The 22,738-nt window shown below is 40.4% G+C and overlaps 2 protein-coding genes across 5 annotated transcripts in view; one reads left to right on the top strand and one right to left on the bottom strand.

Annotated features, from left to right (window-relative positions):
- Positions 1-17,474, top strand: part of phlpp2 (PH domain and leucine rich repeat protein phosphatase 2) — a 37,355-nt gene extending 19,881 nt beyond the window's left edge. The window contains exons 8-21 of the mRNA XM_019270470.2: positions 1,664-1,818; positions 3,676-3,822; positions 4,832-5,062; positions 6,538-6,740; positions 6,894-6,954; positions 7,741-7,836; positions 8,498-8,653; positions 10,273-10,473; positions 10,793-10,955; positions 11,047-11,177; positions 11,402-11,515; positions 12,100-12,294; positions 12,417-12,648; positions 12,793-17,474. Coding sequence (XP_019126015.2) covers positions 1,664-1,818; positions 3,676-3,822; positions 4,832-5,062; positions 6,538-6,740; positions 6,894-6,954; positions 7,741-7,836; positions 8,498-8,653; positions 10,273-10,473; positions 10,793-10,955; positions 11,047-11,177; positions 11,402-11,515; positions 12,100-12,294; positions 12,417-12,648; positions 12,793-14,073 — 3,366 coding nt within the window. The 3' untranslated portion in view covers positions 14,074-17,474. The remainder of the gene's footprint in view (positions 1-1,663; positions 1,819-3,675; positions 3,823-4,831; positions 5,063-6,537; positions 6,741-6,893; positions 6,955-7,740; positions 7,837-8,497; positions 8,654-10,272; positions 10,474-10,792; positions 10,956-11,046; positions 11,178-11,401; positions 11,516-12,099; positions 12,295-12,416; positions 12,649-12,792) is intronic.
- Positions 17,475-19,491: 2,017 nt separating this feature from the next.
- marveld3 (MARVEL domain containing 3) lies at positions 19,492-22,279 on the bottom strand. Of its 4 annotated transcripts, none has more exons than XM_019270495.2 (4): positions 21,863-22,279; positions 21,257-21,523; positions 20,989-21,086; positions 19,492-20,363 (listed from the first exon to the last, which is right to left on the bottom strand). In XM_019270495.2, exons 2-4 carry the CDS (start codon positions 21,511-21,513, stop codon positions 19,753-19,755), a joined length of 966 nt encoding a protein of 321 aa, XP_019126040.1. In that variant the 5' UTR covers positions 21,514-21,523; positions 21,863-22,279; the 3' UTR covers positions 19,492-19,752. The 4 variants fall into 4 exon arrangements, with proteins under 4 accessions (XP_019126040.1, XP_010729788.2, XP_027136839.1 ...); XM_010731486.3 differs by having other exon boundaries at positions 21,813-22,277; XM_027281038.1 differs by lacking the exon at positions 21,863-22,279 and adding an exon at positions 21,722-21,806.
- Positions 22,280-22,738: the final 459 nt, after the last annotated feature.

The following is a 22,738-nucleotide window of genomic DNA, read 5'->3' as shown; positions in this document are numbered from 1 at the left end:
ATAGTTTTAATATACTGTAATTCAACTAATAAACTTAATGTGAAACAAGTAATAAGATTTATGTAATAGTACTAATAAACTCAATGTGCTTCAACTAGTGTAGTAGTAGCCAGGTTTATGCATTCAATATTAACAAAGCCAATTTGTTTGCCCAAACCCAAACAGTGAAAATGAATGCAGTCATTTTGAGTTTATTAGTACTATTACATAAATCTTATTACTTGCGTCATATTAAGTTTGTTAGTTTATTTATATTAAAACAATGTCATTCAAATGGATGGAAATTTTCTATTTAACTGATATTGAAAGTGGCCAAATTAATTTTTTTGAGTGCAGCATCAGACCTGACATCCTCCTCTGTTTTTAAATAGTCAGGAGCTGCACAGAGAACTACTGCGCCGTCTTGTTAAGCATCATGAGATTTTACCAGCTAACACGGCTGGAGATGTCAATCATCTGCTACCTGACAGCACTAGATATCCTGAGGAAATTGCATAAGCAGTCACATTACCTGTCTGTTCTCGAAGCTGTGGTGGGAACATATATTTTTTTAGGATTTTTAATACAGTGTCATAATGCGATGGTTCACATGCCACAATACACATCAGCAGGTTTACAAGAAGGGTTAGAATTGTGATAAGTTCAGCTGATTGATGTGATTGCATATATGAATGGATGTGTAGTGGCTTATTCATCAAGGACTACTAGAGGACCTCTGTAACTAGTAAAAGTCACTGAACCTCCTCTAAAGGTGATATTTAAATGTCTTGAGTGTCTTCTTTCCTCGTCTTCTTCCTCTATCACATTGCTTCATGATGTCTCACTGTCACAATGTTTAATTACTATGCAAATCATATAAACCAGTCAATCTGTGTACACCATCCCACTCTCAAGAGGAGTTGCTTTTTTAAAGCGGCTGGCATATGAGTAGTTTTGCGGAAGACAAGGAGTTTTGTGTTTGTCATCTCTAAAAGCAGTGACACGATGCCACGCTCCGCTGAGCAGCCGTCCCATTTTTCTGGGTTGCTGCACAGTGTGCAGCCCTGTGGTTAATAGAGGAGACTGTCCTCAGACTGGACTGGACGAGCATTGCTAGGGAGTCTGCAATGATGACCGGCCTGTAAACAATCATCTCTGAGATGAGAAAACGTGAGGCAAAGTTGTATGACTATACTGTAACAGCTGCGAGAGATTTGAACTCTGCTAAAACAAGCCCAAAGTCACACGTGTAGATGCACTCACACACTCCTCGACACTCACGTTTGTTTTGCTAGCTGTGAGGATATTGTGCGTCTCGCATTCAATCCCTGGGGACTTCCTCTATCTTAGCCTAACGCAACACATTTCAACACCACCACAGACTATAGCCGTCAGAATGACTAATGACTGTTGAACCAACACCTCTCTAAGACAGTTTCAACAAAGAAGCCTTTTTTTAGGATATGATTTTTTGCAGGCCTGTTATATTAGACCACATTTGGTTTAAATAGGTGTACCTAAAAAAACTGTTAACAGTGTATGTTTACCTGTGTTTGCTCAGGGCTCACTGTAACTGAATTATACGATTACTCTCTTAATTGATGATGACTGTTTCTGTGAAAGATTAACTTTATTAAACTGCAGCATTGTGTGTGTGTGTGTGTGTGTGTGTGCGTGTGTGTAGGTGGTGTCTCAGACAGTCAGCCTGGTGGACCTGTCCTGCTATAGTCTGGAAGCGGTGCCTGAATATCTCTTTTACAGTCAGGATATCACCCACCTCAACCTGCGACACAACTTCATGAGCATTCAGGGGTCTGGAGGCCTGCTCAACCTCCCCAGGTAATCACACGTCCTCTAACTGAAGAATTGTACACAAACATTTCATAACAGACAGGTGTGAGAGACTGGGTTCATGCCCTTGCGGCGTAAAGTGTCTGCCTTGCTGAAATATGTTTTGGCGCATCAGTGAATATGTACTGCATTTATTTGGCTGCTATTCTGTAGTTGACCCTGTGCTCTGACCTGAGCTGATTCACTGTGTTTTATTGTTGAACTATTTACTATTTAATTGAGAAACTTAAACAGTGATTTAAATCAGGCGAATAAGATTTGCATTTAATTTCCCTTTTGTGCTGCTGCACCCTATACATCAATCTTCAGTTCAGGCTTGTGCCATGCTTAAAGCGTTTGTAAGACTGCCTTTCTTTTGTGTGAGCTGTGTAGAAGAGTGTGTCATTTATTAGACAGGAGTGAAAACTAGCTTCATATTCTGCACTGGAAACTGAGCTTTTTTTAAACAAGCTGGATTTATGAGCAGATGCATTGCTTTTAAGTGTTAATCATCCAACCTCTCAAACGCTTGTTGTATACCTCGATCATTATTGGTTGTCTGCGTGTGTGCTGCAAATACCTAAATGCGGCTGTGGCTCAGGTGGTAGAGTGGTTTAGTAATCAGACCGTCACTGTTACCGTTTCCAGCTCCCACTTCCCTGAGGTTGGTCAAAATGTTTAAGATACTGAACCCCAAATTGCATGTGTGCATGTAGAGTGAGCTAAGTAAGATCGTGAGCACTTTAGGTAGAAAATGCTGTATCACTCTTGCTGAGTGGCACCTTCTTGCTTCAGTGTATAAATGGTAATAAACAAATGTGACAAGTGAAGGAAAGCGGTTGGTAGACCAGACAGGCGCTGTATAAAATTAAAAGAACCCATTCACCATACTCCCTCCATTTTGTTGGCATATTTAGAAAGAGTAGCATGCCTAAGACGAAATGGTCTGTACTCTGACCAGTGTCGTGACTCATGGCAGCCACCTCCACTGCTCACAGGACCTGGGGGAATGAGAGGAAGGTGAAGTTAATATGGAAGATCTGACTTTGCCGCTGCACGGCACCACTTCATTCATCACAGCCCAGTCTCTTGGACACATGTTACAAATGTGTATACGCACACATATATAACAACCAGCTGAGACCTTAGGAAACAACACATTTTATAACCAAACACAAAACACACACACGCCAGTGGGGTACAAACTCTGACTGGCTGATTTAAATCCAGTAACATCGTGCACTGGTAATACTAAGGCACCAGTGGGGGGTGATTTGAATACTTTTTCAATGTGAACGCTGTCCCTTCTTGCCTGCCGAGCCACTGACTGACTTTTTCCAGCTCCTCTCAAAGCCATCTTAATAACATGGTGCAAGCCCAAAGCACAAATAACAGCATAAAACTCCCACAGTGAACTTGTGGGGAATGTATCCACAGTATCTAATTTCCACAGCGTTCACCCTGGATTTCAACAATTGGTGTTCAGCCTCAGCTGTTAGTCGTACCTTTTTATTCACATTGCTTGTCCACTGCATTCTCCTGAGGCAGAAAAAGCTCTGCAGATGTGAGTGCACTGAACACACACAGTGCATGACCACTCATCCTCTATTGAAAGCAACAACAAATAAATACCTATGTCTCTCTTATTTTAAACCCTTGTATGTACCTGTTTTTAGCTTTTCTCTGGTACATTGTAAAAAGACAGAGACACACCCGAGTACAATAGACTATGTTGGTGTTCACTCACTGTTACAACACATTTATTATCATGATGTTTTTTGTCACAAATATATGGTAAGCAAAGCAAGAAAAGGTGAAATGTTTTTGTAGATTTTTTAAAAGGTCCTCTATTCATTCTTTCTTCAGGTTTTCTCAACTGAAGAGCCTGAACTTGTCTCACAACCGTCTGGGTGTGTTTCCTGAGTGTGTGTGTGAGATCCTCACCCTGACTGAACTCAACCTCTCCTGTAATAGTCTCCAGACCATCCCTGTACAGATAGGCAACCTTCAAAGGTGTGATACAGTGACACACATACACTGAACATACAGAATAAATGAACAATACACAAGAAAATTCTGCACGATTGTACACCTGCATGAGGTAGATATGTAACTGTAGAACTAGCAACACATCTGATATGGTCACAAACATGCAACATAGGTACAATGGGAACCAAACATATACATATTCTTAATAATCTGGCAAATAAACATGTTTTTTCTTAATTATGTCCTAACCTCAATAATCTGTCTGTACATGTGTGATGACTGTAAAGTGCAAACAATGACAACGATTCAGATTGTAAATTAAACATATTCACCTAAAAAGATAGAATTTTTGTTGGCAAAACAACTTGGCAAAACAGACAAGTCAAGTCAGGCATTACCCTACACACAACATCTATCTATGTCTGTCGTGAGGGAGGGATCCCTTCTCTGCTGCTTGTCCTGAGATGTTTTTTTCCTAAACCAAATTTTGGGTCTAAGGATAAAAGTGTGTCATTCACTGTACAAATTTTAAAACCCCCTGAGGTAAATTTTGAGTTGTGATATTAGACTATATAAATAAACTGACTTGACTTAACAACAGAAAACACAGCGTGTTGCCCTATTTTGTACTTTGCTCCAACTGGGAATGATATCATCAATATTCAATCAGGAATAATAAAGAGAATAATTTATTTTTTTGTAATATCAGGGTTTCTATTTCGTTCTTTTGATTCCTGAAATGTGATGTTTTTGTATTAATTTTTTTGTAAAAAGGTGTCTGCGATTTGTACTTTAAGGCCATTGCACATGTAATTAACGTTCTCATAAAATTCTAGTTTAATGGAGTCTGTGAAATGCATAAAGTTAATATATTGTTGTTTTTTGTTTCTATGCAATCTGAAAAAAGGTCAATCTTGTGGACACCTCTAAGTAAACAACAGCTACACTTGTACAAATGGACACAAGCAGATATGTTGACCACTCTTTGAAGTAAAAGAATGTAAAACATGACTGTCTTCTCTTTATCTTGTAGCCTGCAGACTCTGTCTTTGGATGGAAACCACCTCAGCACCCTTCCAGAAGAGCTGGGTGGCCTGTCCCAACTCAACAGCCTGGGGCTTTCCTTCAACAACTTCTCTCACATCCCTGCTGTGCTGGAGAGATTGAGTGCAGTGGACAAGTTAGCCATGGCTGGGAACAGAGTGGAGAGTCTGGAATTGTGTACTCTGGCTAGAATGAGCCACCTGAAAAACATCGACCTCCGGTAAGAGGGGGGCCAACTAGGGGATGAACGGCTCTCAGCCTCTGCACTTCCTTAGTCTCTTTCCTCTCTTCTTTCTCTGTTGGATCAATATGTAAAATGTGTTTGCATTTCCTCCCAGTGCTTTGGCTCCCCCCCACTATTAAAAACATGAACAGTATATTAGATTAATTCTCCTGCCAGTGCTCTTAAACGAGGCACTGGCTTAGAAATTGTCTCTAACACGTAGGGTGGGTTAAATACAGAATGAATTTCAGGATCAATACAGAATAACTTAACTTAATGTAAATCCCCACCCCACCCTATTGTCAATCATTCAGCGAATATGAGGGCATTTGGAGAATATTGCTGCACTGCCATCTATCTATAAAGTTTTTCTTTTTTTAATTTATTCCTCTGGCATTGACAAAAAGATAAATATCTTGACACAAAAACATGAGTATGATCTCCTTTCTTCACCACTCCTCTAAGCCTTTTTATTAAACATTTATTTATAGATGCCATATTTGCTGAGCACAAATGCTTTTTTTGTGCATTGCCCTGCTTCACACTTATTCGCACACCTGGGAGCTGCCTAGAACAACAGTCATACATATTTGTTGGCCTCTAAGCAACTCCACAGAAACAGCTGGGGGCTAAGTGTCTTGCTCAAGGGGACCTCTGTGGTGATTAATGAGGGGACGGGCAAGCTACTCATTGATTTTCTTACCAGTTTGAGGATCAAACCAGCAACCCCTGCTCTAGCAACAGCCGGCTAATGATTCAACCTTGGGTGTTAAGTTGCAGACAGACTATATTTATAAGGGCAAGGTGCATCTGTGGTGGATTAGTGACCTGGCAGCTCTCATAAAAGAGGAGTGGTTGTTTATTAACCGGATGAAAAGGATCAGAAAGAGCCTTGGTCTCAGCACAGTCATGAACTCAGACTGTACTTTAAAAAACATTACTTTTTTTGTCTACTTGGGGCTTAGACGAATGTAGAATGCTACATATGAGTTGACGAGGCTGACAAAAAAGTTAACAGTAGTTGTTCACAGTGAAATAAAGGCAGAGACAATGGAGTGGTCCTAGTGTCTCATCCAACAAACAATATCTTGGATGCCGATGTTGAAAAGTAGGGATTGATGTAGAACCTGTCTAAAATGTATTCATCCACTAAACACATTGTTTGACCTAAAAAAGCTTTTAATAGCAGATGTGTTAATTACTATTACTAGAAGTCTTCCACGATAGTAGTGACATTCTCCCAGTAATGTGTGCTAATGAACTGAAAATTAGTGAGCTAATTTTGAAACAACCATAAATACCACACCACTGCTATACATTGTCTACTTTTTGCAAGTGTGACATGTCAGACTTTCTCACTCTACTGACTATTTCACTTGATGTCACCTTAATGCTTCATTCAACATTTTCTCCTCTGCTCCAGTAGGAATAACCAGTGATATTTCATCTTCTGTACTCCCTGTTAAATACAGATTAAATGGGCTGCGCTGGGTGAAAAGTGAGAGTATGGAGACGGTGAACCAGGTGACCCAGCTAGACTTAAGGGACAATTGCTTGGACTCACTAGACCTGAGCTGTGTCTGTAATCTGGAGACTCTGCACTGCCAGCGCAACCAACTAGGGACACTCACACTCAGCGGTTTTACACTCCGCATGATTCAAGCCAGCAACAATCGTAAGTCAAAGAAAGCATCAGCTAGCTGCTGTTATTGCCTCACTGACTGTTTCTCTATATGTTTAGGCGCCTCTCCCAAGTGATACATTCATTTTATAAACACACACGAGTGTCCCAGTTTTGCTGCTGATTGCTGCTTCTCTCTTCCCACAGGCCTTACAACAGTCAACATCTATCCAGTCCCTAACCAGCTGACACACATGGACGTATCACAGTGAGTTCTGGCTGGGAATAAGAAGTGCCTCTGGTCTCTGTGTTCACAGATTTTTAACAGAGACACTGAGGTCTAAAAATAGTATGTTTATCCTGATGATCGTTATATAGTTTTGCAAATTGCTTAATGACAGTGTGATTTTAAATACTGAATTGGATTATCAATACCCAACAACTTTAAAGCAAATATTCTTTGGAATCTACCCAATTCAGGTTCATTGAGGTCTCGTAGTCTGCTATTTCCTTCAGTTTTTTCTGCAATGTTTAAAGGATTTGCACAGTTTGAGTCTGAAAAAAAGTGGAATCAACTATTTGAAATTTCATCTATTATTTTTCATGAAGATGTTATGTATAAGACAAAGTTTCTAAACATATGTAAAGAGCTTGATTGCTTGCATGCATAGGTAGGCTACTGGATCTGCCTGTCTGGCTGCATCAGTAAAATATTTGAGAATAAAAAAAAAACATCCTATTTGAAGGTAGTGAACCTCACAAGCCTTACATAACATTTTACTCTATTTCATTTTTGTTATGCAGGCTGTAGGCCTAATATACACAGTAAATGTTATGGTATGTTTGAGGTTTAATAAACTTGTCAGTGTATGAAGCATCAGTAATCTATCATCATTCATTAAAATGCAAATCGAGACCATTTGCATACTCCTTTTTACTACGATTCCAACGGTTTACTCATCTGTGTTATTAAAAGCAAAATGCCAACTCTGCTCAGTTTGAGTGTTTGTGTGTGTGTCTTTCTATGTGTGTGACTGTGTGTGTGTTGAGACAGGAACCTTTTGGAGTATCTTCCGGACTGGGTGTGTGACTGCAGAAAAATTGAGATGCTGGACGTCACGCACAACCTCCTGTCCGAGCTCCCTTCCAGGTTACTGACGTTATACTGTCACTAATCCATAACATGTTCTGCTGCTTATATCTTTTATGTTGCACATATTAAATGTCTGCTGCCTTGTAATAAACATGTGGTTATCCTGTCCAGAATTAGCAAATCAGGCATCACATTACACATAGTCATGCCTTTTAATTGCTCACTCACACAATTTGTTATGGTAGTGGAAAGGACAATGCACAAATAACAGCTGGTATGAATCTCTTTGTGTTAAACAGTATCTGTGTCCCTGTTGCAGCTGTAAAATGTTGTCCTACAGTATAGTGCTTGACTCCGAGTTACCATCATTTACTGCCAGCCTTATGCATTTGCATTTGAATGAGACATCAGAAAAGCTTTTGCAAATGAGATAATATTCCTCTATCCACTGCACCCTCTCATGACTTGTGTGACGGTTTCAGGAGAGAATAAAAAGCTGCTGTGCTGGTCTGTTTAAGCAGCCAAGCTGAAAAAGTCATTGATGGATTAGTTAGCATGGTTTGCCTTTTCTGACAACACCGCCTCCATCTCCCAGCTTCACAAGTAGTCAAGTATCCACAGGGAGGTGATGTTCGTCTGTTCTTTGCCTTTTTGTTGGTCTGTTCTTTTTTTCTTGTTCTAATCTGGCTCTCTGAATGTCTTTTCTGGGCTTTGACAGACTACTCAACAGCTTGAGTTTGAGAAAGCTGCTGGCGGGGAACAATCGTTTGCAGAGAGTGCCTGACCTACTTGACCACATCCCTCTGGAAGCCCTAGACCTCCAGCACAACAAGCTAGCCGAGCTCCCTGAGAGTCTGTTTTACAAGGCCTTAAAGTGAGTGTCTCAACCCACATCTCTACAGATCTGCCTGCTTCCTTTTCCATTCAATCCTCAAGACTGTTCATGCTATTACTTGATCCATTCAGCAGCTGGTTTCTCTGCTTTAAAATCTTTACCTGTAGTGTGTTTGGTTTCAGAATTCAGCAATTATTATATCACAGCTCGTTGTTTCGGCGATGATTGTGTGTGAGGATTGTGGTTAAGATCCATGGAGCATTCCAGACTGTAACTGGAGCTTCATTTTCCCTCCTATTTCCTGTGTGGTAAATCACTTAACACCCATTAGCAGTTCAAATGCTCTAATGTATTTTACTGTCTCTAATGCTGAGACGCTTTGTGCATGATGGGTTTCCTGATATGCTGTGTAAGAGCTGCACCAGTTTCAATGGAAAGCAGTTACCGATGGAAACCATATATGGCTATACAGACTAGGCTAATAACTAACACATCTTTATATTTGTGACATTAAATTCCTCCAGCCACAAGGTCAGTAAGAGGTCAACAGTATTTTACCTTAATAATGTCTGAATCCAGCATGACAAGGTTCCCTCATGGGTCAAAAGGACAGGTTTTATTACTGTTCAGTATGTGATACGCACAGAAAATGACTTAACAGCACCTATTACATAAGAACCACTGGGGCTTAAATTACTGTCCCTCCTCTCTGCAGGTTCAACAATATGTAAATCATTGCTCCACTTCCAGGCATAAATTAATGGCCTGTGTTTAGATGTCCTCTTCAGTACAATGAGAATACGCTTTAAAACTATCAACCTTAAACCTACACATCATCCACCTACATTTATCTCTGTACTCACATCATTATATGTCCTATATCATGTGCATTATTGTACCAATGTCTGCACGTTACATTGTTATAATATTGTCAGTACTGCAGCAGTGACTGTTGTTAGATTAATATAATATTAATCATGCTGCCACTTATTTACTGAATATCATCTTAAATGGAAATATGTTTTGTTCACTGTATACATGTAAACAGCTCTCCGATAAATATTTAAACATAATACCTGCTACCTGCCAATACATTAAACAAAATGAAAGCCAACATTGAAATAATCAAGCATATCTGTGTAAACCTTATCTTAAATGAAATTGTAGCTGAGCCCTTTTTATGATTCACCTTTTGATCAAATTTGTTTCAGTTACCATAAAGATTGGAATAAAAACTGTCCTGATTGGACTATTGATGTGACACATCTTCCTTTTTGTAATTTTCTAGACCTGCTGGGATATTCATCATTGGAACTGATTGCCAGCTTTCATTTGCTAATGTTTTATGTTTGTTTACATTCTGAATTGGGCAGGTCAAAGTCACAGTCAAAGAAAGCTGTCACATGTTTGAAATCAAAAAGTAAGATTTGATTGATTGATTGATTATTTGCATTATTTTATACTTCCTGGTGTAAAAGGAGTCCATTAAACTCTGTTCAGTATTTTGTACATAAATATCTCCCATTACAACGATGCCTCTGCTCAGCAACTCAGTCATGTGCAAACACTCCTTGATTCAGTCCTGGCTGTGACATAATGGGCAAATCTGCATACATAGTTTTTTTTAAACAGTGCATCTTTTGTTTTTATTTTTGCAGCCTAAAATACTTAAATGCATCAGCCAATGCCCTGGAAAATATTCCTCCCAGCAGCCAATCGGAGGAGAGCCTCAGCACACTCCAGGAGCTCTACCTGACAGGGAATAACCTGAACGAGAACTGCGGTGCTCTTTTGGTTGGACACCAGAACCTGCGGGTCCTTCACATCGCTTACAACCAGCTGCTCTCCTTCCCTGCCAGGTGTGTTACCTGGACTTTAAGTCAGTCATTTTAATGGCTTATAAATTACATCAGAGTTGTCATTGTTATTATGAATCACACTTTTATTGTTTTGCCCTTTCATTTTGTTGTCTGTGTTATGGTCCTATATTTTATTATTATGTGTTTCACTGTGTCCGTTGTTTTACTTCAGCTCATCTACTTTCTGTTTTGTCCTTAATAATGGTAACTGCTATATTACCATTATTAAGAACCATTTTCTGAGAGGCTGTTTACAGTGCCTTATCTTATACAAGTTAATAAGATTTATAATTTAAGTATTCTACTTGTGTGTCTTTAGTAAACTGAGTAAGCTGGAGCAGCTGGAGGAGCTAAATCTAAGTGGCAACAAGCTAAAGACTATCCCCTCCACGGTGTCCAGCTGTAAGAGACTGCACACCCTCATAGCACACTCCAACCACATTACTGTCTTCCCAGAGATTCTCAACCTGCCTGAGATCAAGGTCAGACTTGTTCTGGTTTTATTTGACTGACCAATACGTGTATGATGATGTTCAGCCTGTGTCAGCTCATCTGTGTTTTGTACGTTTGTAGCTTGTAGATCTAAGCTGTAATGAGCTGACAGAGATCCAGCTGCCAGATTCGCTGCCTGCCACTCTGCAAGAGCTCGACCTGACAGGCAACAGCACCCTGATGCTGGAACATAAAACCCTCAACCTCTTCAGGTGAGTCACAAAACCAAGACCAGTTTAGTTACAGGTACACTTACAAGGTTACACCTTGGCTTTAGATTTTATGGTTGTGTAGACACATAATTGAGAGATATGGCACATTCTTGATTCGTGAAACGTGGCAATATAATACAGCTGTGTTACTAGTGGTGGAAGGAAATGGTGTATGCATATATAATTCTATCTATAATACCTTCTACTATATTTTTCCTTTTTAGTCACATCACCACCCTGAAATTAGACCAGAAGTCCACTGCGACAGCAGGAGACTCACAGAGTGCCTCCACTCCATGGAACCACGGTTACTCTGAAATGAGCGGCCAAAGGAACAAGTGAGTTTGAATGAGGCTAATTTCGCCCAACTGCAGACAGTATCTATCAAAATAGTGATATGCAAGTAAATTATATTACAACACAAATGATCATTGGGGAAAGCAATCTGTGTTACCCAGTATCGTCCCTCAGTCAGCTTTTGTGAAGTACCCAGCTTTACCTCGTGTCCTCTGCTGTCAAGCACATAATCAGTCTTGAAATCTTGATGTATTGCTTTGGATGTACTGTATATCTGTCAGTTTGGATGTAGCTGCACAGACAGAGAGCAGGTGTATACTGCTGAGTCAATATTTGAATCACTGGCAAGCACCTAACACTAGCATCAGGGCAGTTATTGGAACTTTTTCAAGAGCAGCAGGTGCAGTGGAGCCTAAAAATTGTATCGAATTCAATGCCTGTAACAGTGTTAAGTGCATCACTATTGGGAGCCCAGTATGCCTGGCTGCTCCTTCAGGGTCACAGTAGTTTGCATGCTGTTTCCCTTGATTTGGAGCTGAAGTGTCGCATTCTCATGTCTCGTGTGTATGTGGTTTACCTCTGTCTGGGAGGTTGTTTGTTAATACCGTTCTTTTGCTGGGGACAGGTTGTGTGTGTCTGTGCTGGCTGTAGACCGCTTTGGAGACGGTGTGGAAGCTTGTTATGGTATCTTTGATGGAGACCGCAACGAGGAAGTGCCTCGGCTGCTGCAGTGCACCATGGGAGATGTGCTGTGCGAGGAGCTTCAGCACTCCAGTGTCGACAAGGTCTATATGAGCAACACTTTTCTCACCTCACACAGGTAAGTCTTTGTTTATACATGTAACTACAAATGAACAGATATTCCAACTCACACTTGCACGTTTGTTTGTTTGACTTTTTCAGCGTTTGTCAGCTGCTTTGTTTGTTTGTGGTTTGGGACAGGAAACTAGGTATGGCTGGTCAGAAACTGGGTGCGTCTGCCTTGCTGTGTTATATTCACCACGAGCCTTCAGATCCAGGAGGCAACTTCAGCCTCACCGTGGCCAATGTGGGCAGCTGCCAGGCAGTGTTGTGCCGGGATGGCCGACCTGTACCTCTCTCTAAGGTTTACAGCTTGGAGAACTGCACTGAGGAGATGGAGAGGGTTAAGCTCAGCAAAGCCATTATTACCGAGGTAATGCACAGCCTCTCTGTATGTTAGGTTCCTATTTTTACAATGTAGAACTGATCTAGTTATTATGCAGTTTCATGTTCAGAGGTGTGTATACTATGAAGATATACACTCATCTACAATTCTAATGGCACTTCTGTTTTGTAGGATAACAAAGTGAGTGGAGTGACATGCTGCTCTCGCCTGCTGGGCTGCTCTTATCTGTCTCCCTGGGTGCTTCCAAAGCCCTGGGTGCACACTGAGCCTCTCTGTTCCCAAGATGAGTTTTTGATCCTGGGGAATCGAGCGCTGTTTGAACGTGTCTCCTACCAGGAGGCCGTGTGCACTGTGCAGGCCGTACGGAATCCTCGCGCTGCTGCCAAGAAGCTGTGTTCACTCGCCCAGAGTTATGGTTGCAAGGACAACATCGAGGCTGTGGTGGTATCCTTACATATCATTGAAGACAGCTGTACCTGTGAGCCGCCAGTCTCCACCACTGAACCACGGGGTCCCCCTCCCGCCCCTGTGCCTCTGTCCGTGACCCCAGGCCCTACTGACACAGCCGCCCTTTCATCCAGCAGCGGCATTGTCTCTGAGTTCAACAGTGAGACATCAGCCTCAGAGGTGGGCAGCGAGGCGGGGTCCACTGCTTCAGATGAGCACCCGTCCACTGGCCCTGCATCCCGCCCAGAGAGACGCTGTAGCCTACATCCTGCTACTACACTGTGTGGGATTATGGTACCAGGCTCAGCTGGGACAGGAACCCACCCAGGCCTATTTCAGCGGCAGCCCTCCTGCGCTACGTTCTCGAGTAATCAGTCTGATAATGGTCTGGACAGTGATGACGAAGCTCCGCTTGAGGGCGTTATCTCCAATGGCAGCAAGTTAGAAGTAGAGGTAGACATTCACTGCTGTGCTTTCCAGATACGGTCAGGTGCCCCTGAGAGCCCCAAAGACTTGGACCTTGATAAGCGCGGCTCCGACTATCCCAATGGTAAAATGCGCAGACAGAACAGTGTGGTGGTTTCTGCTACAAACGGCTGCCTGTTGGCTGTATGCGGAAGAGAGATTGCCGACCTCAAGAAGTCTCCTTCCACATCCAGCCTGTTTGGGAAGAAGCTCTCCAATGGCTCTGTGGTTGCCCCTGAAGATAGTCATAATCTAATAGAGGTGGCCCTGGAGGCTCCTAAGAAAAAGTCTGGCTACTTCACTGCCCCAGCACAGCAGGACCCTGAGGACCAGCTCATTGTCCCTCCTTGTCTAGAGCAGGAAGTTAGGGAGCAACTACGGGGCCAGAGCCCTCTCGTCTCAGGCTTACCATCCATACCCCCCTGCTTAAAAGACCCTGTGTGGGATCATCCACACCCTCCTGCGTTTGCCTCCAGCTTGGTCCCAGGCCCTGGCCCTGTTCCCATCCTACAGCAGGAAGTCTACGATACCGCCCTCTAGAGGGGGGACACAACACAGCGCCATGTGGCAACAGTTCTGAGATTGTGCCATTCAAGAGAAGAAGAGATTTTTCTCACACGTGAGATATTCTAACTCAAGTTGCCATTCAGCTCTTTTGTGAGGACAAGACAAATCTGTGGGACACTATTAACGTGAGGTAAAAGGGGGTTTCTGTGCATGGCCTGAGTATCCAAGAAAGTAGGGGCGACCAAGATCCCAGTTCATAACATGACGTTGTGAAAAGAATGGTTGGCTATCATAGACCAAAAGACTTGAAATGGGATACCTCACGTGTTTAAACATGTTAGCAACATTTCCCTTTACTTGGAAAGCAAGCAATCTAGAGGGTGTGTTTAGTGAGGTCAAATCTCCTCTCCAGGGGCTCCATGGTCTCTCAGGTCCTGGAGAGAAGCCCTGTGACCGAAACTTGAAAAAGTGCCTACTGCAGACGACTCAGCCTAGAGTTCGGCGACATCCAGGCTGTGTTTGGGGATGTGAGCGTTTTACTTAAATTCGGAGGAGGGACGGTGTCTCCAAGAGAGTAGCACTGGCACAGCTCCTGCTCGCCTCCTCTTCCTGTGGCTTTCAAAGGAAATCAGACAGTATAAATGCTTGTAAGGCACATAGGACTAGAAGATGTGAAGACAAAATAATTGCATTAACAGTACATTGCCAGAAACGTTATGGCTGGGTTTTATTTTTTAACATTCCCACACAGTATGTATAGAATCTTCTATATAGGATAAATTTATTCTATACAGTATAGTACACTCACAACTAGCAGCCAACCGATGCGCTGTGCTTGAGCTGCTGACATCAAGATTGAACAGTGTTGCTATTTAGAGCAATGCATTTTGAATATCTGTCAAAAAATAATATCAAAGTCATTCAACTGTACAGAGAGCTGTGTTGTAGAATTCAAAGACCCATTCAACAGTATAATCTGCGACAGTGCATGATCGAATGATATCCTTAAGAACAACATAGGAAAATAAAGGTTTCATTTAAATTGTGGAACGGAGACCCCAGGATGTTTGGATATCACCTAATTTTATTTGAATAAAACAGTCAAGGCACAAAAGTGAATTATTACAAAAGATGAAGATTATGATTAGATGCAGTATTTTATGTACTGTATGTCATAAAATATTTCCACTGGTACTAAGATTGTACATTTTCGTATATCTAAACCTTTAAGGCTGCTGCCCTTTTGCATTAGTAACATCCTCGTTCTTCAGATTTAGATTCAGTCTTTAACATTTTGACATCTCTTTGCAGCTTAGCTCTCGTGCACTGCCCACTCACCAATATGATTTTTGGGGCGTTATTTTGGCCCATTACAAACAGAACGGAAACCATATTTTCTTGTAGGCCTATTCTGTTAGATCTGGGCCAGAGTTTGGGGGCAGAAACCACAGATATTGTGTACATGCTATCTCCTGATTGGGGGCGTTGTTTCTGTTGAATTCATCTTACACAGTTGTTCTAAAAAATTAGCAGTGCAGCAGCAGTATAAGGTACTGAAATAAGAACACACTGGTTCAGAGTAAGTAATGCAGTTTTCCTATTACGTCTCATACAGTGCTTTAGCAGTTGATATCATCAGTTTTCGAGTATATATCTCTGCTGAGAGTAACTTGTGGACGACAACATTATTATTTGAATCGTCAGGTAAATATTACGCAGCCCTGGGAACCTCAGTTTATCCATTCCTTAACCTCCCCACCTTGTGCCAAAACAGAAAGCAGCTCTGCTGGAGCTGCAGTGGTTATAAGAAGGCCAAAGTCGGGTAATTGCTCATGTCAGTGATTACTACATCAGATGTATATTTTTGGTTGCCACTCCTCAAGTCGGTAGTGGTGCAGTTCTTGCATTCCACAGCTTTTGCAGAGCTGGACCTTTCAGTGTTCCCTTTTAGCCTTAAAGTGACACTACTCAGTATTTTTGAAAGGAGAAGCCCTTTGCGTCATCACTCATGTTCTGTTTGTGACTGAGGTCTTTAGCTCTGAGGGTGTTGCTCCCTCTATCCTTTCTTTGCTCCACAGGAATGAGTGATATGTCATTGATGAAGCCTTAATTGATGTGCAAGTCGGAATCTTTTTTCATGATTTGCAAGTTTTTTGTCTCTTGAAAGAAATAAACACTGTTAAAGCACTTTGTATATAGAAAATAGTCATATTTAGAGTTATGTATATTTGAGTTTAATATATGAGATATTGATCAACAGTGTGTGCTCGGATTATTTTGGCTTCCCTCAGCCTAACGTATCACCTCTTCACCTTGTCTAAGAATACACAGCCAACAGGAATGATGATAATGTCAAGTGACATAATGACGATTCATCACTTTTTGGTGTGTTTTTTAATATGACATATAACATTTATTATTTTATTTTATAAAAAGTTTTTTTGTTTTCTTTAAAAGCAACTGAAATTTACAGAATGTCTTGACTGACAGCATAATACAGATATAGAAATATAGAATATAAATTATTAGGCCCCCTCCTGGCAGAAACGAGGAAACACAGTTATTCTGCAAGTTTCAATATTTGGTTGAAACATTGTGCATTGTCCTTATTATGCTTGATCAGAATTAACTGATTTCAACTAAAGTTTTTGATTGTTTTTTTTTGTTGTTGTTGTTTTAATTAAGAAGAGGAAAACATATTTTATGACGTGGCACACAGTTTATTTCCAGTCACTTTATTGATCAGGCTGTGCAGTGTCTGAGGTGCCAAACACCCGGGACACTCAGTTGTGGTTCTGACTGTGGCCAGACCTCCACTGTCAGAGCCCACACATGGTGTCAGACACTGTGTGTGTATCTACCACAGGAGGAGCTAGAAAAGCTATAAGACAGATAATGATTGTGAATAATATTGGGAGGCATAGTTTGGAGAGGAGTGGAGCTTTCCTTGAGGTTTAATACGAAACAGTGGTGTTCACAACAGATGTTGGGAATTCGCTCATACAAATATGCAAAGTGTTAACTGTACATAATATATAAATGTTTATCAGAGCTTCATTTTCCATCACCTAAAACTACAAGAATCATTTTTTCACTATGTCTGAAAATGAATATTGACTGTATGTACGTATGATGTATGTAATTGGGATTGTGTGTGTAAGTTCTTTCCTTTCTTTGGCTCATTTGCAGTGTGGTTTTATTGGTTTGGTTCCAGTTTGCCAAGTCAGGCTGGGGCTGCATTGCACCGCTACGTTTAGTGATCTTCTTTTTTGTATACAGTTGTACACTCAGTGTTTGTCCATCCAATCTGTCTCTTGGATGATGTCATATTTTCACCCACTGTCCTGTCTAATATACATTTCTAACATGAAATATATTTGAATAATGATCCATCAGTAGACTAATCAGTGTGCATGTACATATGCCAACTGTGTGGTACAGATACAGGCAGTGGGAGCACAGGATACAGTGCATTGGCTTAAAATATTCCCTTTAATTCTTTAGTGGAGGGGGTCCAGTATGATAATGCTCATAATCCCCTTTACGCACCAAAATAAAGGGTATGTGCATTTGAGTAGACTACACTGTCAGTGTTTTTTTTTAACCGCTGACTCATTTATTAACTTTAAGGGATCATTTCCTCTCGGCACAACTTAACAAACTCCCCGTACAACTGTGTTTGTCTGTGTTTGTGTGTGTATGTTAAACGAAGCTTAAGTGCACACGTACAGTAAGTGTATGCATGCCTGTGTGAATAATGGATTGACTGTAATTACTGCGTGAATACGGTGAATGAAACTGATGGAAGATGCTCCAGTTGTTTAATATGTGACCAAAGTAGCCATTGTTTAATCTCACGGTTCCTTTCTGTACATTATTTTCTAGAAATGCTTGAATATTTTTTTCTCAATGCCAAGAAGCTGATGTTTATTTTTGTACTTCATTGTTTCATGCAGATTTATATTTCCCTCTCCACTGACAGAATTTAAAGTGATTGGGATTCTCCATAAAACTGTCACTCATTATGGTACTTTATTTGAAGGTACTAATTGTAACTGTATTTAATGTTGAAAGCATGCCCTAAATATAAATCGACATAAAAGCATAGAGTACATACAAAATGTGATTTATTTGTACAAAATGGAGCATATCTGATATTTTTAGGTTTTTATTCTAGCATGCAGATTACTGCTAAAATTAAATTTTATGTTTAATAATTAAAAGATGTATTATTTAGGAACAGGACTAACAATGAGCACTTTTGCTGTGTAACAGACAGAAATGTACTCCCTTGAACTTTGAGAGTGGAAGATGGTCATCACTTTATTTGAAATGCTGCTATCATTAGTTTTGAGCAGATGAGCTGTTTTTAAATTAACTTTAAGCCAAGTAGCAATAAAACTTTTTACTGTGAATTTTTTTTTGTCCAGTGTCCATTTTGCTCACCATTTTTATGATGATTTCATACCAATAAATATCATCACATTTCTTTTTTTTCACCCCCAGTATAAGATATGTCTAGTTCATTTTAACACTGATTTCAAAATCCTTAACCATAATGTAACAGGTTATTTATGTATTTGCCTTGGTTTCCAAAGACATTAATTAATTAGCCTAGTGTAATAAAATGTACAGACGCAGTATTTAAGATCAAGAAAATGAATCAGAACTAGAGACATTTGTATTGTTTTTACATTTGTTGAAGTCATGAGTAAATTCCTAAACACAGTAAATCTGCCATCTATTGGTGAAGCTCAGAATGACACATTGAATTCTGGTATAATGGTTGACAAATTATGAGCAAATATCAGCTTAAATGTGTTTTTCTTGTAAGTGATGTAACCTTTAGTGAGGGTCAAAGTCAAACTCATTGCTCAGTCTAAAGAAATTGAAATTGATACCGTAGCTCACTGGAGGAGCCATTATTATCATTTATTCTGTAGAAATACTGTGGATAATTTAGGGATTTAAAACTGATTTTATAATCAGTTAAAATGTAAAATGTCAGTTAAATTTTAAATGTAAGCAAATCAAGTCAAAATAATTGGTTAAAGTTAAAGGACAACATTCAGCCTTCTGTGTCAAGATCCAACTGCCATATACCAATCTAAATAAAAATGTGGTACAAGCCATGAAATCAACACTATCAGTTAAGGCAAGGACTTCCACCACGATTCTGCTTCCAGGTCTTTCAATGTGGATTTAAAAGCATTCAAGAAATCAGATCTTTGAGGTTTATAATGTCCTGTAAAACATTCAAGTCTGATGGGTGCAGAGTATCCAAACTCCGACAGCTGAAATCAAAAGAAGGCACAATAGTTTTCAGTCTGAAAATGAAACTGTTCCGGGATAACATATCAGCTTGTTCTTTTCTGGTAATCAAGCTGTTTCTCTGTCTGCCTTTTAAAATATTTATTTACACAAAATGAATTTAAAAAAACAAAACAATCATTTATCGTTTTAGTTGTTTATTATAACCACATTTATCTAAAAAAAATGTAACAGACTGTACACAGGTATGTAAACTGGAAAAGTGGTAGGAATAAAAAGCACTATACAAAATAAACTTTAAAAACGTATTCAAACCATAAAAAAAGAATAAAAATTCAGATCACATTTAACACGAGTGAATACACATTTGCATCCAATATAACAAAATCTTCCATGTTTTCTTGTTGTAGGGACTTCTACTCAATCCTACTTTTATTCAGCTTACAAATGATTGTCCTCGTCTGTCCTTTGCTTCTTTAGCTCCCGCACTGACCTGAAAGCTCTGACGGCTAACACGGCACCAAAGATGAAAACAAACACCCCCAGCACCCCAAAGAGACCTCCTGCGATATCTGCACCATGGAACTGGCACTCAAAGCCCTTGTGCCCTTTGCTCTTGTACATCTGCTCTCTCTCCTTACAGATGGGGTTGTTGTAGGTTTCCTGCAGCTTAATAAAGTAGAAGGCCAGCGCAGGGATGTAGCCCAGGCCAATCAGGAAATTCAGCAGAGCTTCACCCAGCAGCACAGGGGGAAAACGGTAAGGGACTCTGAAAATCCCCAGGCCAAGCATGATGCAGGTGTAGATCATTAAAACCCCACCACAGGCCATGGTGAAGACGTACGGAGGTCGCTTGAGCTGATGAAACAGTCGGTCCAGCTCCTTCACCCTGTCTGCATCGGCTCCAGTGAAGGCATTGGCTCCACCAAAGTGATAGTAGTAGACTCCACCAAGGCTGGCCAGGTCACGGTAACCGCCATTGTTGCTGTATGGCACTCCAGCACAGATGACGATAAGCAGATTCACAAACAGCTCCATGAGCTGGCAGAGACCTTGGAGGATACACACAATACTGACATGAATATATAGTAACAGGAAGCAGTGAGACTAGAATTTTGTTTTAAGCAAATAATGGATGGTTGCAGCATCTTTTCTTTTTCATGTACAATAATAAAGAGAATATCATTAAGTTTTGGACTGTTGCCCAGATAAAACAAGAACGGAATAAGTAATCCAAGATGCTGGAAAAGTCCATTTTTTAGTAGTTGTAGCCCCAAATGTAAACAAACAGTAAAGAAAGCCTTGTTTCTTTCAACTCAGCCTTAAAAATAAATCACATGGTATATATTATTATAACATACTGGGCAGATTTTGAGTATGTCCTCTGTCAAGGTAACAACTAAGAGAACAAGCATTATTACTTATGGGTATAATCCATCTTTATTTTCTGTCACCGCTTATCCTTATCAGGGTAGTGGGTGGCTGGAGCCTACGGGGAGCAGGGTTAACCCTGGACAAATCACCTGTTAATCACAGAGTAGGCTAAATAATAAATAAGAAAATATTACCTTTCATATTGTTAAATATATCTGGGGGCCATCCTAACCAATTCTAGAAACGGTGACAAGCATGAGCATTGATTCCAACAAACACTTGACAGTGGATAAATATACTTGCCTCTGCTGGTTAAGATGTATCTGAGATTGTAAAGAGCTTGTCTGTGTTGTGGCTCATAGTGCTCCCCTTCAGAGTGATACAACGAAGTATCTCTGGACCTACAGAGACAACAAAGTTTATACTGTGAGATGGAATTCATCCTTTCTCTACAAAATAATTTTCACATAAATATATAAAGAAATACCCCTGCCAATAATACTTAAAAGTGTGTAACAACGGTACAGTAAGAATGCAGGGATTTGTTTATAGAAACTATACCGTCCCTTACAGTCTTGAGGGTCCTTCAGGGTCACTGTCTCTGTAAGCAGGTGGCTCCGTGTGAGAGGCAGTTGTCATGTCCCTCTGTCTGTTTTGTTTGGCCCTCCTGTCACCAGCAGAGCCCCTCTCATCCATGTCTCTAGGCCTTTGGTTGCGACCCCTGTTGTCATATGAAGCATGGCCTCCATTGTGTGAATAGTCCCTGTCCCTGCTCTTGTACTCTGCATACACATCACTCCTCTCATGGTGTCTTCCCCTCTCTGGCATTTTTGTCCGCCTGCAAAAGAAGAACATGGACATAAATCCCATTACAGACCTTGTATGTATATAACAAAGAGATTGATGCATGGGGCATTGATGAGTTTTGGGGTCCACAGACATTTAAATAAACATAAAGAGAACATAAAGTCAGATTAATCCACGTGATTACGTATGACTTCAACACGAGGCCTACAATTCATAACAACGCTCTTTCCTTTTATATTGCGAAGTATATCCGTATTTTAAGTTCTTATAAAGGAGAAATTATTCTAATAATACAAAGACTGGGCGTTTTTATATCCTACCTTTGTGGTCTTGTTTTCGTTTATGCCGAGAAAAAAAAAAAGCAGCCTACCTTTCCCAGCTTCCTGTGTTTGAGATTTCCTCCCCCTGCCTCTCACCTGAGTGAGCTGCGCCACGCCCACTCGTTTAGAGCTGGTTTGTGACATTTCTGCAACTCATGTGAAGTTTTTAAGCGTCTTTTGATATCTTACAGTAGCTTAAAATGCGCATACCTTATGCATATGGAATATTTAATTGCATTGTGTTCTAAGTACTTTATTATATATTGTTTATGCAAGACTGAAACAGACAGAGTTAGTCGTCGGTTTGGTCCAAACATTACAGGAAACTGTCAGCTCCATTAAAGTTCAGTAAAACAAAACATAAAGTGTGTGATAAATTGTGACTTTCGGTCGTGTTCAACTTGATAAAAACAAGATTTTGCGATTCATGCCTCAACCCGGACGCGAACGCACACAGCGCACGCGGTCACGCTTCCACCGTCAAGCTCGTGACAATGGCGCGCGACGTTGTTTTCAGTGTTTCCGAAGCACAGATACTTTTCAAAATAAATGTCATTTAAAATACTATTACGGTGTCAATGGGTTCATCCCAGCACCCTGTGATTACACACACTTTGCCTACTCGCTTGTTTGTGTATATCTATGCAATTATCTGCCTCATTCATCATTAGAAGGAGATCTGAGAAGTTTACCTTAATTTAGGAGCCCATTAATGAATAGAAATGATGAGTAATCACATTGAATGAAGTTATGCTGAACAGGACAGATTTTTCCCTGTCCCTTGGGCAACTGTCATATTCTCTCTATAATATTTTTTTCATTATGTTATTGTCCATTTTTTACTCTCTATTTATGGTTGTAGACTTGTGACACTTGTTTTCATCTTTATTTTACATTGTTTTCTTGTATGTAAAAATCTACATGGT

The sequence above is a fragment of the Larimichthys crocea genome, chromosome VIII (genome assembly GCF_000972845.2).
Source record: "Larimichthys crocea isolate SSNF chromosome VIII, L_crocea_2.0, whole genome shotgun sequence".
In the NCBI taxonomy this organism is placed as follows: Eukaryota; Metazoa; Chordata; class Actinopteri; family Sciaenidae; genus Larimichthys; species Larimichthys crocea.
This window is presented reverse-complemented; position numbering and strand designations above follow the sequence as displayed.

Excerpts from the sequence above, each read along its gene's own strand:
- marveld3 (XM_019270495.2), bottom strand. The coding sequence starts at position 21,513 with ATGCCAGAGAGGGGAAGACACCATGAGAGGAGTGATGTGTATGCAGAG. Across the intron at positions 21,087-21,256 it reads CCTGAAGGACCCTCAAGACT|GTCCAGAGATACTTCGTTGT; the intron begins GTAAGGGACGGT and ends TTGTCTCTGTAG. Across the intron at positions 20,364-20,988 it reads ATACATCTTAACCAGCAGAG|GTCTCTGCCAGCTCATGGAG; the intron begins GCAAGTATATTT and ends GTATCCTCCAAG.